At 41.8% G+C, this 16,460-nt stretch overlaps 1 protein-coding gene across 2 annotated transcripts in view; it reads right to left on the reverse strand.

Moving 5' to 3' along the window:
- Positions 1-3,096: 3,096 nt before the first annotated feature.
- The window catches only part of Ccdc146 (coiled-coil domain containing 146), a 104,367-nt gene continuing 91,003 nt past the window's right edge, over positions 3,097-16,460 (reverse strand). For both annotated transcript variants that reach the window (XM_090332918.1, XM_090332917.1), the window contains 6 exons: positions 15,108-15,332; positions 13,246-13,474; positions 9,238-9,366; positions 8,587-8,724; positions 6,517-6,765; positions 3,097-3,519 (listed from right to left, as the gene is read on the reverse strand). In XM_090332918.1, coding sequence (XP_090189044.1) covers positions 3,316-3,519; positions 6,517-6,765; positions 8,587-8,724; positions 9,238-9,366; positions 13,246-13,474; positions 15,108-15,332 — 1,174 coding nt within the window. In that variant the 3' untranslated portion in view covers positions 3,097-3,315. The remainder of the gene's footprint in view (positions 3,520-6,516; positions 6,766-8,586; positions 8,725-9,237; positions 9,367-13,245; positions 13,475-15,107; positions 15,333-16,460) is intronic.

Below are 16,460 nucleotides of genomic sequence, written 5' to 3' on the forward strand. Positions count from 1 at the left end.
GCCTGGGCACTGGAGCTGACACTTAGCTCACTCTTCTAATCCCAGGCACTCAGGATGCTGAGATTTGAAAACCAGCTCAGAAGAAAAGACGGTGAAACTATTATCTCTAATAAACCAGAAGAAAGCTGGAAGAGGTGTGGCTCAAGTAGTAGAGCACCAGTCTTGAGCAAAAAAGCCAAGGAAAAGCATAAGGCCCTGAGTTCAAGCCCCAGTACCTGCACACATACACTAAAAGCTTAGGAAACAGTGTTTAGAGCAGACAATACTAGAGTATTGAAAACCACATATGAAAATCAGAAAATAAATATTGCAGAATAATGGTAATATGCCAGCCACTTTGGGGGGGGGCAAATCCCACAGCAATAGTCACCCAACACTCAGTGAATAGAGTTAGGAGTCAGATTAATAGCAGGGCAGCAGGTACTCTCCACCTTTGGGCAGCCCCGACCCTCAGTGGGGCTGAGCTTTCAAAGGTAAACACACACAGGTGGTAGTCACTGTATGACGTCACTGTATGATGCCTGTAGTCAATAACCACAAGGACGAAACCACAGGCAGGTGGTTGTAACCACTCAGGTGGTGGAGCAGGTCAATCATTTTTACAAAAGCAAAAAAAATGAGCAGCTAATGCTGCCAGGTTATTATAATAACAACTTGGAAAGAGGCTTTAAAAAGACTGAATTTGATCTAAATCACATTTGCTATTTCCAGTACAGGGTAATTTATAACAAGGAATAACTTGTATATATAGTGTTTAGAGTTTGTTTTAGTGATAGTTCAGATAAAACTATTTTTTTATATTTATAAATTTCGAGTTATAATATTGCTATAAAAAAATATTCAAGGGCCAGAAGCGTGGCCTAGTGGTAGAGGCTTGCCTAGCATACCCAGAGACCAGGCTTCAATTCCTCAGTACCAAATATATAGAAAAAGCAAGAAGTGGTGCTGTGGTTCAAGTGGTAGAGCTCTAGCTTTGAGAAAGCCCAAAGACAGGCTGAGTTCAAGGCCCAGAACCGGCAAAAATAAAAAGCAAAAACAACAGCTGGGAGGGCATGGTGGCTCATGCCTGTAATCCTAGCTACTCAGAAGGCTGAGATCCAAGGATCAAGGTTCAAAGCCAGACCAGGCACAAAAGGACTTGATACTCTAGCTCTAGTTGATCACTAAAAAAATGGGAAGTAGGGCTTGGCTTAAGGATAGGGTGGTAGCCTGGAGTTGAAGAGCTCAGGGACAGTGCCCAGGCAGAGTTCAAGTTCTATGACTCCCCCACCCCCCCCACATCCCTCAAAGGCTGAAAGGTTTGTTTTTTGAGTAAGATTTAAGTTAGGAATCTTGATCCTGTCAACATGCTCTTTTGGAAAAAAAATGACAACTAGATGTCCACTTTTCTCTACTTTTTGTCTGCCTTTGATAGTGATTTTACCCCAACCCCCAGAGATAGTTGTTTCCTAGTCCAGCTCATAATCCTTTGCTTTCCTCTATGTGCATATGCATGAAATTTTTGTGTATAAATGTCACTAGCTGCAATAATTCAGCTCATTTTTTTCCAAATCCTTGTGCTCTAAAAATTATCTTTTCCCATAGACATTTCCTTTCTACTCAAGTACTTTCATCAAGATACAAAATCTTGAGGCTAAGTCAGCATTATGGTACTAAAATGCTTTTTCCTGACACAGGTTTTGCCCTTACTCCTCTTGCATTTCCTTGCATCCTACACTTCCTAAAGTCTAATGTATTGGATATAGTATCCCAGCCATTGTGGGGGGCCCTGACCCCCAAGGAATAGAGTCACTAGCACTCAGTAAACGGAGCCAGGAGTCAGATTAATAGCAAGGCAGCAGCTACTCCCCACCTTTGGGCTGATAGAGCAGCCCCGACCCTCAGTGGGGCTGAGCTTTTAAAGGTAAACACCACACACAGGTGGTAGTCACTGTATGACGTCACCTTATGATGCCTGTAGTCAATAACCACAAGGACAAAACCACAGGCAGGTGGTTGTAACCACTCTCAGGTGGTGGAGCAAGTTAAGCATTTTTACCAAAACAAAACCAATTTGGCAGCTAAACCATTGGAGAGAAAAATTCTATTGGTCTGTCACTCTGCTCCCAATGCCTCAATAACTTACTCTTTGTTAAAGGATAACGTTCAAACTTGACACTCAACTCTACCAATTCTAATCCATATATAATGTGAACATGTTTTGTCTTATTTCCAAAGCTCAGTCAGGCTATGTCCTCCACCTTGAATCCTTCTCTACTTGTGCAAATCTTACTCCTGTTCAGTGTGGCATCTGCTTTCTTTTTAACCAGGGGCATACATTGCAATATTTAAGCATTTATCCTTCCAGGATTCTAAATTATCTTTCCATTCTTACATTTGAATTTTCTTTGTGAATATTTTTGAATCCTTAAAGAGTTTATTAATTCCCACAGCACAGGATCTATGTGGATGCAGTAGTGTTTTTTTTTTTAAATTAACCACACGGCCTGTAGTGTTGTTTATCAAAGTAATTGCTTTATAATAACTTTTCAAAGCAAATCAGACTAGATTCAGAATTGCGAGTGAAATGCTTAAGCAAAATAAAAATACTTTTCACTCTCAGTTATGACATAAAATTCAGTACAAAGTCTATAGTTTCAATATATTGGTGAATACAAAAACACAGATTTCAAACCTACTTCTATCATAAATGAGAAATTGTATCAGTCAGGAGAATAAAGCAGTGAAGTTCAACCCTATGGGAGTAAATCTAGACTGGGCTTTCCTTTCAATTCTTTCTGATGTGCCAAGTTATTATTACATTTTGAATGAGATTTTGAAAAATCTGGTACCAGAGCTAAAATAATCCTGAGTTTATTTGCAAGTGGTATTATAAAGATATGAATGGTAAAGAAGGATAAATTAGATCATAAATGGATTCCTGTTTATAGGACGGTGTCTTGTTACACTGCTTGATTTTACAGGATTGGCTTCAGGTGTCTCTTGGATTGGTGAATTGTGCCTTTGTGAGGTTTCTCCCTTCGCAGACAGTCCTTCTGACCTTTGAAAGCACACCTATGGAGTAGTATTTATTCTGTTAAATAAAGAGGCTCTGCGTTTTGGTATGTCTCTGACAAGTTATTTATTTTGTACTCTTACACCCCCGGCCTCCTGTGCGTTCCTGAAAGGTGATCAGTACCAGGAACACGAGAGCCGGGGGCGGGGAAGCGCCGACGTCCGCGCGGCGCCCCGGCTCTGGTTGGCTGAGGCCCGCAGGGCCCCGCGCGCAGGGCCGGGCCTCCCGGAGGCGTGCGGAGCCCGGCTCGGTTCGCAAGCTCAGATCTCAATGGGCTTCACGACGGGCTTTCGGATGTGCCGTATGTTGGTGCCGGGCTCTTTGGGCTTGAAGGGCGCCATGGCGCCGTAGGGCTTGGGCAGCGGCAGCGTGGTCTCGGCGTCGGGGATGTAGGCGTTGGGACGCTGCTCCGCCGTGGTGTACACGCCGCTGGCCAGCAGGCGCGCCTCTGTTTCCAGGAACTCCTGCCGAGGGAAAGTTTTCGGTTTAGCTTTCTGCAAACTCCAGACTGGTTTCCTCCTTGGATCACCGAGGGAGCAAGGCGGGGGTGGGCCCTGAGGGGCGGGAGGCAGGATGGAGGCCCCCTCCCCATCTCCCGTCTCCTCCCAGGGGCTGTGTGTCACTCAAGCGTCATGCAGATGAAGGAGTTTACAGAGAAAGTGTAATCCTAGCTGCTGGGGCGGGGGAAACTGAGATGTGAGGATCATGGTTTGAAGTCAGCCAGGGCAGGAAAATCGGTGAGACTGTTATCTCGAATTAACCACCAAAAAGCAGAAGTGGAGCTGTGGCTCAAGTGGTAGAGCTCTGGCTTAGTGTAATAAAGCTCACAAGGCAGGGTCCAGGCCCTGAGTTGAAGCTCTAGGACCAGCACAACAACAACAAAATCTGCTCAGAGATTAGAGCTGTAGTTCAAGTGGTAGAGTATCTAGCGAGCGAAAATCCCTGAGTCCAATCCTAGTACCACCAAAATCAATCAATCATGTTCTTCTATGACGGGTGTAAAGCTTTAGAGCTAGACATAGTGGTACATGTGTGTGATCCCGGGTCCTTGAGAGGAAGAGATAAGAGATCACAGAAGCCAGCATAGGCAAGATGTTAATGAGACCCTATCTCAAAAAACAAGCCAGGAATGGTGGTTATTCCAGCTACTTAAAAGGTAGAGATAGGAGAAGCTCAGTCTAAGGCTAGAGGGATCAAAATTGGGAAACTTTGAGAAACAAAATCAAGTAGGGATGAAACATGGTTAAGGCAAAAGACTACCTGCCTAGCAAATGTGTCCTGACTTTGAACCCCAAAACTTATAACCAAACTAAAAAAGAAAAAAAAATGCCCCCAAAAAACACTGTTTGAAGGGATGGGGGAGGTAAAGTGGAAGAAAAACATGGGGAGGGGTATCAGTGTTCAAGAAGTAATATACCCACTATCTGACTCCTCTATATATGACCCTGACAATAAAATACAATAAAAGCATTGAGAAAAGCCCCACTGCTTGATGGGTTCTAAATATACTATATTCCAACTTCAATACGAAGCCCTTATTTCTACATTTTGTTCAAAGGTAGGATTATAGTTTTTCTTTTTCTTTTTTTCTTTTTGTCGGTTGTGGGGCTTGGACTCTGGGCCTGGCACTAGCCTGCCCCTTGAGCCCCAGTACCACTTATGGTTTTCTAGAGGTTAATTGGAGATAAGAGCTTTACGTTCTTTAGTGCCCAGACTGGCTTTGAACTGGGATCCTCAGATCTTAACCTCCTGAATAGCTAGGATTACAGGCGTGAGCCACCATTACTGGCATATTTATTTTTTAAGTTGCTCATGAACAAGTGTTTCAAGAGTTAAAAAGATGTAAAATGAAGTAAAGCTTGGCACTGGTGGCTCACACCAACTCTAGTGATTTAGGAAATTGAGATCTTGAGGATTATGGTTCAAAGCCAGGCCAGGCAAAAAAGTCCACATGACTCTTTTTCAGAGTAACAAACAAAAAGATAGTCTGGAGGCATGACTCAAGTGGTAGGGTGCCAGCCAAGCAAACAAGTCTAACAAGCATGAGGCCATGAGTTCAAATCTATAAATTGGCAAAATAAAAATAAGGTAAAGTGAAATCACGGATGAAAATAGTTTTGAACCTCAAGTATTTAAATATTCTGCCTGTGTTGCTGAGAGCAATCTTCTGTGGCACTAAAAAGAATGCTGTATGATGGAGACAGGTAGATAACATGGTAGCACAGGTAAAATCTGAATGCCCCATGAAGGATAGTTGCAGGTAGCATGGAAGTCACAAGACAGATGCCTGCCCAAGTATTCCTAGTATGTGGCTGGAATGTTACTTTTTTTTTTTTTTTTGAGATGAAGAGGGAATCGTGACCTTAGAGTCCTCCATTGGACAGTATAGGAGTAAACTATATCCCCAAGATGTGGCCGCCTTGGATGGGTCATAATAGATTGAGTGACAGACTAAGATATTGGTCAGTACAGGGAGGAGAAAGTGGTGCGCAGAGGCCTATATACACATCAGGTACAGTGTCTGCGGAGGCTCTGGCAGCCACAATAAGCCTGGAGGCCTCACAATATAGGGTCGAGGCCAAAACAGAGAAACATGAAAGGGTTCAGGGTGAACTGAGCAAAAGTTTGATATCAGAGAGAATACAGACCAATGGATAAAGTCAATGCCAACCTGGTCACAGGCAGGCTGGGAGTGGGGGACATGATGTTCAGTCACACCAGCCAGGATTTTAGACTGTGGGATTAGGCTTAATATTTTAAAGAGGGTAATGGAATTTTGGACTACTATAATTTGAACTAGTTTGCACAATGAACTCCTTCCTTCTTTCCTCTCCCTCCCTCTCTTTCTCCCTCCTCTGTTTCTCCCTCCCCCTCTCTCTTTCTTTCTTTCACCAGTATTGGCGCTTGAACTCAGGACTTAAGTTCTGCCCTTTAGCTGTTTTTCTGCTCAAGGCTTGCACTCTACCACTTGAGCCACAGCTTCACTTCTGGTTTTTTGGTGGTTTGTTGGAGATAAGAGTCTCATGCACTTTCCTGCCCAGGCAGACTTGGAATTGCAATCCTCAGATCTCAGTTTCCCAAGTAGTAGGATTGCAGGTGTGAACTAGGGGTGCTGGGTGCGCACATATTTTCCAGTGCTTGTTATGTGTGTGGCAGAGTAGAATTTTCCTACACAGGCTGAACAGCCCTAATTACAAAAAAACATGAAACCTGAAATGCCCCAAAGTCCTACACGCTTTGAGCTCTGAAATGTTCTGAAATGAGTGGGCTCAGATTTTGGTCCTATCTTCAAAATTCTCTCTCTCTGCACGCACACACACACTCCAAACTCAGAGAAATTTCAAGTCATGTGTGGTCCCAAGCATTTCATTCACATGAGGGGTAGTCAACATAGACTATCAGAAGACTGCTGCTCTGAAAATCGCTCTTCCATACTCTATACAATGGGAACCAAAGCTTACCCGAGATATCTCACTAGTGGACAAGCCATGCATTTCTTCATCTCGAAGTACCTTCAGCCATTCTCTTTCAATCTCTTTATTGAGTGGCAAACCCTTCTCTATCCTGGCGTTGCAGGTGGAGATGAATTCCTCTTTCTCTCTGACTTCCTTTTGGAGTTCAATAGTTAGGGCTTGTTTCATAGACAGCTCAGCAACAAGAGCCATCAATCTTTTGGTAGTGTCTTTGATCTTTTGTTGGTAGCCATTCATCTAGAATTATAGAGCCCAAAGGTTAGTGGATATAAACTTTCCATGATGAAAATAGCAGACTGCTGGCTCTCTCCAATGGGCGGGTATTCATGCCTGGAGGAAGCTAAGCTTAACTGGGGATTCATATATAATAAGACCTGAAAGAGATACATGGTTAAACTCTCGTTGTATGAATAAAGACCAAAAAAAGAAAAAAGAAAAATATTCATTTAGGTACCAGATGTGCAGATGCATAGTACTGAGAGGAACAGGTTAGTGTCTACCTTTAAGAAGTGAGAAGGAGGGGGAAAAGAATGTTCTTGAGCCAAAGATGTGGTGTAACTGCCACGTTAGCTTATCCCTTAGTCAGCCATGATGGGGCCATATGAGCCACATCAAAATGGTCACCATTTGCAAAGCTTGGGCATTTGGATCACCTTCTACAGAGACTCTACCCTCAGCATTGACTAATCACCCAACTTGCATGAAAAAAAAACTTCTCCATGAGAAAAGGAAATTCATTTTTCTTTTTCTTTCTTTTTTTTTTTTTTGCCAGTCCTGGGCTTGAGCTCAGGGCCTGAGCACTGTCCTTGGACTCTCTCAAGGCTAGAACTCTACCACTTGAGCTACAGCACCACTTCTGGCTTTTTCTATGTATGTGGTACTGAGGAATTGAACCCAGGTCTTCGTGCATGCTAGGCAAGCACTCTACCACTAGACCAAATTCCCGGCCAAAATTCGTTCTTTGAAGGGAAGGAAGACATCATTTACAGATACATAGGGTGCTAATTTAGGCAAAATCATGAACTTATGCAACTCTTAGCTTTTTGATGTTTTTGTTTTGCCAGTCCTGGGACTTGAACTCAGGGACATAGCATTGTTCCTGAGCCTCTTTGTGCTCAAGTCTAGTATGCTATCCCTTGAGCCACAGTGCCACTTTCTTTTTCTTGGCAGTTTTTGGTGGTAAGAATCTCATGGGCTTTTTTGCCCAGGCTGGCTTCAAACTGTGATCCTCAGATCTCAGTCTCCTGTGTAGCTAGGATTACAGGCATGAGCCACTGGCACTGGCTATATTTCTTATTTTAAGAGGAAAAGTGAATGGTACAACTGCTATTACTCTATTAGTGGAAGTCATCAAAGAGAACAAAGATAATCTTTGAATAATTTGTCCTACTAAATGAAATTCATAAATTGTTATGAAAAGTTTAAGTTTTTTTTACCGTAAAAGAAATTCTAGGATTGGGAATATAGCTTAGTGGTAGAGTGCTTGCCTAGCATGAAGCCCTGGGTTCAATTTCTCAGTATCACATACACAGAAAATGCTGGAAGTGGTGCTGTAGCTCAAGTGGTAGAGTGCTAATCTTAGCAAAAGAAGCCCAGGGACAGTGCCTAGGCCCTGAGTTCAAGCTCCAGGACTGGCACAAAAAAATTAATTCTACAAATATAAAACAAGACTGAAATTTGTTCAGGACAATTTGAGTTATATTTCCCTTTGGATGCATTTCTATAGTGACTAAGTTTCATCTCTCTATTGCTTCTCTCAATAAATCAGTCTGGAGAAGGAAGAAAGGGAGGGGCTGGGAGTTTGGCCTAGTGGTAAGAGTGCTTGCCTAGCATGCACGAAGACCAGGGTTCGATTCCTCAGCACTCCACATACATAGAAAAAGCCAGAAGTGGTGCTGTGGCTCAAGTGGTAGAGTGCTAGCCTTGAGAAAGCCCAAGGACAATGCTCAGGCCCCGAGCTCAAGCCACAGGACTGGCAAAAAAAAAAAAGAAAAAACAGAAAGAAGAAAGGGAACAGAGGAGAAGAAGCAGGAGAGCAAAAGCAGCTCTCAGGCAGACCTTCTTGGCTAGGACCAGCGTGTCATGTTTGCAAGCCTCGGTTTTGTTGCTGAGCCTCTGTGTGAGTCGAGATACTTGTTCATAGATGAAATTGTTTTCCAGTAATTTCTCTTCCTTCTTAGCCAGCCGCAGTTCTATCTGCAGTTAAAAACAATTTTGGAAGGAAAAAAAAGTCATGTATTTTCCCCCCACAGTAGAATCCTAACTGTTCCCTAACCCACAATCAGGAAGACAAATCACTTTCTCAGCTGTCAAAATACCTTAGTAAACTATTCGGGGCTAGGTCAAGTAAAAAGTCTTGTCATAAAATCCTTCAGATTGCCCAGGATTTTTTCCCCCTGTGATGGACTCTGCTTTATCTATCTGGTGCCTCGGTTGCCAATCTGAGCAGAAGGGAGAGTTTAACCATCCCTTCAAGAAGCCCAAACTTCTCCTTGGGCTACAATGCCTTTGACATCTTAGAGTCAGTGGATTTTGACTTCTTCTGGAAAGTATCTAAATGATGCTTAGAACCTAAGACTAGATTAAAATGAAAGGACTCCACAAGGGCTAGAATCATGAAGGTCAGGACTTTCAGCCATGCAGAGAATAGTATAACAGTCCTTGTGGCAACAAAGGACAACAAACACAATTGTGAGTGAGTGTGTTTACCTCATCTAATTTCTTGATCATTTGTTGTTCAGTCAGATCCTTTCCCGGAAGGAGGCGGGCTCGGTTTTTACCCCCAGGATTAATAAATAGTTTCTCCAGGTCTTTTATTTTGTCTGTACACTGTGAAAACTATTAGACAAGAAACAAACATTAGGGCATGCGCAGTGTTTCTGTTCACTCATAGGACCATGAGGAGGAGGAGGATGCTAGAAGTGTTTCTGCAAGAGAAGGCAGAATCTGGCTTTCTCTTGTTATAGTTCTTCCATTGCTTCCCATTGCAGGTGACAGTGGTGGGATGCTGTGTGGCTCAAAGCATATGGCCTTCACTTCTTTGTTGCAGGTTATTTCATAGACCAGGATTAGCATTTGACATAGTAGACTCCAGTTAAAAATCCTTTGCTAGACATATTTTTATTGGCATCCAAAAGAAGGAAAAAGTTGGTGACTTTTGGGTAACCACAGCTTACACTTGAAGGCTCAGCTCTGTGTGTGGGTGTGTGTGTGTGTGTGTGTGTGTGTGTGTGTGTGTGTGTGTGTGTGTGTGTGTGTGTGTGTGTATGTGTTTGCAGGTCTATGAATATACACATAAATATATATTTATATGTTTTGTGTACCTATGCACATACATTTCAACGTACACAAATAAAAAAGCTTTAACCATATGTATTCAACCATAGTTGTTGAACCACGGAGATGTTGAGGTAGATAAATATGTCTACTCCCAAATGGGAATGGTAGCCAAGCTCAGTTTTTGTTTCATATAAAGTGGATGAGGAACCTGACAATAATCAGGAGGCATCATGTTCAGCTTTCCTATCCAAATACCTGTGGAATCAGGCAATCATTTGTTTTCTTAAACCTTAGTTTCCTTAATTTTCTCATAAGAAGATAAGGTCCAGAGCTGGGCTAAGTGACTCATGCCTGTAATCCTAGCTACTCAGGAGGCTGAGATCTGAGGATCATCATTCAAAGCCAGCTTGAGCACTAAAGTCTGTGAGACTCCTATCTCCAAGAAAACAGGAAGTGGGGCTGTGGCTCTAGGGGTAGGGCAGTAGCCTTGAGCTGAAGAGCTCATGGACAGCTCCCAGGCCCAGAGTTCAAGTATCACTACCAACAACAAAAAAAAAAGGATAAGGTACAATTTCATGTACTTGAGACAATATATTTAAAATGCTTCAGATTATGCCCCAAAGTGAGACAGGCATAGTTTTAGAATTTTAATTGATATTCTTGTTCCTTATGATAAGAATTTTAAATGGCAACATGTTTTCCTTCCTTCCTTTCTTTCCACATTCCTGACTTTAATAAAGAGCTGAAGTATATATGTAACTAAAGATCTATTAACTGCTAACAGGTAACAGGGTTTGAACTCAGGGACTTCAATTGGCTTTCTTGCTGGTGGCTGGTATTCTATCATCTGAGTCACTCCTCCTGTCCAACATTTTGCTGATTAACTGGAGATGGAGTCTTGTAAACCTTTTCTGTTATAGCTGTCTTTGAATAGTGATTTTCCAGGCCTCAGAATCCTGAAGAGCTAGGATTAGAAGTGTGAGATGCTCACACCCAGCTTGAACTAACAGTATTTAATGCTTCCTTTTCATCAATTTATTAACTAGGAAACTACAAAGCAATCAAAGTGTTTATTTATCATAAACGTGCCTTGATTTAATTTCCCCATTGGACATTTGAGAAAAAACTGTTTACAACTGTTTATTTGTCCTAAAATAGATAATAAGACTTCCAAGATCCCTGAAATAGAGCTATTACAAGAAACAGAAAAATATGACTCATGATAATATTGGGTTAGTATGTTGAGCAATTAAAAACTGTTTCAAATAAGTGAAAAGGAAAAAGCAAGTATCAGTAGAATTCTAAAAATTATGCAAAAACTGGGAAAGACCAAAAAGAAACAACAAACTACAAACAAAAACCCCATTATCTGTAACTATAAGAAATAACAGGACATGATAAGGAGGGCAGACTACAAATGTGGTTTGCTTGAAACTAGAGAATTTGCACCATGTCCTTCAGAGCACACATGACGAATGCTAAGCAGACAAGTAGGTGTCATACAGTGATGAACAGAAAACTTTCTGTTCAACTGTTCTTGGACTCAACTATGGTAAAAGAAGTGATAATACAGAGCTTGCAGGTCCCGTGTAATCTCATGGGAAGATACTAAGAGTGGAGGGACAATCAGTGAAGTAGGGACAATCAGCTAATTGATCCACATTTGTGAGACAGTGAATAAGAAATGAATGGGAGCACTTATGGCTAAACAACAAAATAAAACACAGGAAGACCTTAGCATATTTGTATTAACTAGAAGATGCTTGGCCTCTCCCTAGGGCACAGAGGCCCAAACAAATGAACACAGATCTATCATCTAGTTCCCGCAAGTCCTGCAAATCCTTTGACATGAGGAAGTAAAAAGAAAAGTGACCCAAATCTGTAGACACATGTATTTATAATTAACATGCAGAGGGAGAGTAAAGGAAGGGGTGACATTGTCCAAAAAGAAATACACTCTTAGCCAGGTACCTGTGGCTAACACCTATAATCCTAGCTACTCAGGAGGCTGAGATCTAAGGATCGAGGTTCAAAGCTAGACAGGGCAGGAAAGTCCATGCTGCTCTCCAATTAACCACCAGAAAACTGGAAGTGGAGCTGTGGCTCAAAGTGGTAGAGTGCTAGCCTTGAGCAAAAAGAGCTCAAGAATAGCACCCGGGCCCTGAATTTAAGTCCCATGACCACCAACAAAAAGCCAATGCAGGCATTACCTGACTTCTATAACTGTAACCCCACTGTACATCACCTCTATAATAACAATAAAAAATTACAAAACTTAAAAAACAATTAGCATGCATTAATATAACATTTATTCACACTAAGAAGGAGAATGTAGTATAGATTTCTTAGCATTTGAGTAGTTTGTCTTTAGAAGAAAATTTCATTTTATTTAAAATTTTTGTACTTTTCTGAGATTTTATTAATTATGTCTTTTTTTTTTGCCAGTCCTGGGCTTGAGGTCAGGGCCTGTTCTTGGACTTTCTCAAAGCTAGAACTGTACCACTTGAGCCTCAGCACCACTTCCAGCTTTTTTTTTTTCATGTATGTGGTACCAAAGAATTGAACCTAAGTCTTTGTGCATGCTAGGCAAGCACTCTACCACTAGGCCAAACTCCCAGCCACTATGCCTTAATTTTATAACCAGAAAAGAAATCCAAAAGCAAACCTGATGTTTTAGAAATTTAAACTATGTTTCAATGGGAAAATATAGGCCATATATTGTTTTAGTTTAATTTTTTTTGCAGTTTTCATTAAGACCAGACTACTACATATGAAGAAAACAGCCTTATATTTATGGGGTTTTTTTTGCTGCTGCACACTTGATTCTGTGTGTGTGTGTGTGTGTGTGTGTGTGTGTGTGTGTGTGTGTGTGTGTGTGTGTGTGTGTGAGAGAGAGAGAGAGAGAGAGAGAGAGAGAGAGAGAGAGAGAGAGAGAGAGAGAGAGAGAAACAGAGAGAGAGTGAGAGAGAGAGAGAGAGGTATGAATTCAGCCTGATATTTGCTAGGTGGGCACTATCAACTTAGTCACATTCCCCAGACATTTTTACTTGTTATTTTAGAATAGGAGCAGGCTTTCTGGCCAGGCCAGTTCAGACCACAATATTCTTATTTACACCTGGGATGACAGGCACATACCACTGTGTACAGCTTTATTAACTGATATAGGCGTCATTTCAATTTTTACTTTTGTCTGTTGTCAGGCTTGAACTCAGGATCATGGTTCAGAGCCAGCCAGAGCAAAAAAGCCCATGAGACTTATCTCCAATTAAGTAGCAAAAAGTGAATGTATGACTCAGGTGTTAGAATGCCAGCCCTGAGTGGAAAAAACCAAGAAAGAGAGGCTCTAGTTCAAGCCCCAGTACTAGTGTCCACACACACACACACACACACACACACACACACACTGGCCTGAGGAAAATCCCATGGTAGTTCTCCCACCTGAATCTGGAGCACAGCCAGGTCAGCGTCCAAGGACTTCTTGACTGGCACTAATTTCTTTGTCACACAAATCTGTCTTTGCTTCTCAGCAATCTTAAGTTTCAGGAATCGGATATTTTCCTCCAGGATATGGATCTCAACATCTCCACTGAGTTTCATCTTATCTTGGATATTTATTTTTTCATAGAAAATGCACACTTCTTCTTCCCGTTCTATCAGCTGAACACCACTGTGGCCAAATTGACAAGAAGAGCAAGAGTCTTTTTGATTTTCATCATAAAAACACATCAACACATCCTAGTTCCAGGAAAAAGTAAGTATTTCTTTGCCAATGACTTTCTAGTTAAACGAAACACTGGGTATTTCTGGGATGGCAGGGTTTAGCATCTCTACTCTGAGTCCATCACATGATTGACCACAGAGGCTCTGTAGAGCACAAAATCGTCCTAGGTCAGGATGGAATGGCATTCCAGGTACATGAGCATGATGATTCCATGTCTGACTTTATGTGGCCTCATTTCTTGGGCTACCCTTGCCAGAAGCACAGGGAAGAGAGCCAGGGAATGCATTTCCAGAGTGACTCTGCTCTACAGAATTCCTGGAAGTTTTTTAAAAATTAAGTATTTTGGTTGCTAATTTGCTCATAAGTAGGCAAAAATCTGCTCTTTGTAATCACAATAGTGGGTGGGCGTGGGGGGGGATCCCTTTCCAGGCCACTGGAAAGAGGAAAAGTAAGAACTTTCTAATTCTAGCAGCTTTGGTATGACCAGGGCCTGGGAACACACTATTTGCCCAAATGCATAGTGCATTTATGCCAAATGTGTGCCAGGATCCAAACAGAAAACACCCATTAGCCCTTTAGAAAAGTATCCCTCTTCAAAGACCCTAAAAGTTTTCCTACACCATTATCTAAGTTCTACCTTTCATTGTCTCTGTCTCTCTTCCCTCCAAGCATGTATGCAGGTAGTTACATCTGTTTGATTGCAGCTCTGTATTTTGTCACAGTTCTCTGTCAAATGCTATAATCTCCATTAAGCTCTCTGGATAGGGGCAACCAGGAGCAGTGATTACTATCAGCTTGTGCTTCCAGGCTTCAGCACTCCACGAGGTAGCCTTCCATGAGGTAGCACAGCTTAATGATAACCCCCAATGCCATCCATTCCCACCCAGCTCCAGGCTCACTCCTAGTTTCTCAAGCAGCTTGGAGGAAACTGCTCAAGTGGCAAGTTAATTAATGACATCAGTATAACCTGGAAGAAGTAATGTTATTCTTAAAGGTCCAATTTACTACTGGAAAAAAATGAGCTAGGAGAATGGTAAAACCAAACGTGCCACCAAAATGAACACGGGTCCAAAGACTTATTTCTGTCATGATTTGGAAAGCATTTGATGTTATTGAAGGGATCCTGAAAAAAGACTTTGATCTTCAAGTGAATCCTCCTTTTTGTCCCCTGTCTTCCAAATATATCATTTATTTTCAGGCAAAACCACACAACTCCCTTCTCTTCAAGGCTAATGAAACAACTATCTCCTGGCCTTCACTACTACTTTTCATCTAAGTAAAAAGGGGCAACCTCTAAACTAGATCCCTGGGTGTTCTCATCACACCAGGTTCCCGATTTACTTGTTTATTGATTGTACTGGTACCAGGGCTTGATTTTGGGGCCTGGGAGCTGTCCCTTAATTTTTTGGTGCTTTACTACTTGAGCCACACCAGTACTTCTGACTTTTTGGTGATTAATTGGAGATAAAAGTACCACTGACTTTTCCTTCCCAGGCTGGTTTCGAATCCTGATAAACAAATCTCAGCCTCCTAAGTGTCTAGGATTTACAGGCCCTCTGGACAGGTTCCTGATTTTTACCTTTCGTTCCGTCTCTGAACAGCTCGCTCATACTTTTTGCGCAGCTGTACCATCTCTTCTTCTATTGTGGTGATCATGCTGGCAAGTCTGTCCATGCTGTTCAAATGCGCTTCCTTCTTCTCTTTCATTTCCTGCAGTTTTCCCATGATTTTGTATATGTCGTTTTGCATGCTCTCTCGGATGGTGATGTTGTTGGCATGCTTCAGCATTGCGTTTTGTAGCTTTCTTTTAAAATAATGGAACAGTGGAGAAGGTTACAATTTTCTTTTCTTCCTTTAAAAACAATGACAACTTTTCAAACACAAGCAGAAACAAGCTGAAAAGATTAATCTCTCTCTTCCAACATATAGGCCAGCACATAAACTCCTTCCTCTTAACTTCACACTTTCCTTCCTTCCTTCCTTCCTTCCTTCCTTTCCTTCCTTCCTTCCTTCCTCCCTGCCTCCCTGCCTGCCTCCCTTCCAATTTTATCATTATATTCATCCCACCCCTTTCCTTTGGCAGGAGGATGTGGCTTATTGCTCGGGCTAGCTTGGATCACAATCCTCCCATCATATTTCCCACTGTCGCTGAGATGACAGGCCCATGCCACTACACTTAGCTTTTTCTGTCGAGATGGGCTTTGTAAACCTTTTTGCATGGGTTGTTCTCAGACTGAAATACTTGCGATCTCTGCCTCCCCAGTAGGGAGGAAGCAGTAGGAATGGTAGTAGCTCACACCAGGTGTAAGCCACTGCTGCCAAGCCACCACTGTTTTCTATCTGGCAAAGAAAATAAGCCCATATTGTGTAGACTTGGAAGATCAGACACTAGTATAGGTAAGAGTCCAACAGAGTCTGGTACATGGTAAACACCAAATAAAAACACCTTTTTGCCAGATATCCTGATCTTGATGAATTTTATTACCTAGATTAGTTCATGTAATAATGAAAGGATTTTTTTTTATGAATAAGAAGCCTAAAAAAGCAACATAGCTTGCCCAAGATGCTACAACCAAGAAGTAGCCAGGCTAGAATGCCACTATTTTTTTTCAAAATTTTTATTGTGATTAATAGAAGGGTTACATTATATTCACCAGATAGAAGGTGCATAACTTCACAAACACTGATACCCTTTCTCAAGACATGGTCCCCATTTCCCTCCCACCTTCCCCCACTTACCTTGATTTCCCCCCTTCCCTATCCAATTTCAAATATCAATTAAGCACATATAAAATATATCAGATAACAAGGTGAAAAATTGTAACAATATGAGATAACCAAGGGATGGCAAAAGAGATGAGAGATAGCATAGTACATTAAGGACAACAGTCACTCATTATATGGCTTTTGTTTCCTTATCCTGGAGGTCCTT

Source organism: Megascapheus bottae, chromosome 5, assembly GCF_031878675.1.
Source record: "Megascapheus bottae isolate mThoBot1 chromosome 5, mThoBot2.hap1, whole genome shotgun sequence".
NCBI lineage: Eukaryota > Metazoa > Chordata > Mammalia > Rodentia > Geomyidae > Megascapheus > Megascapheus bottae.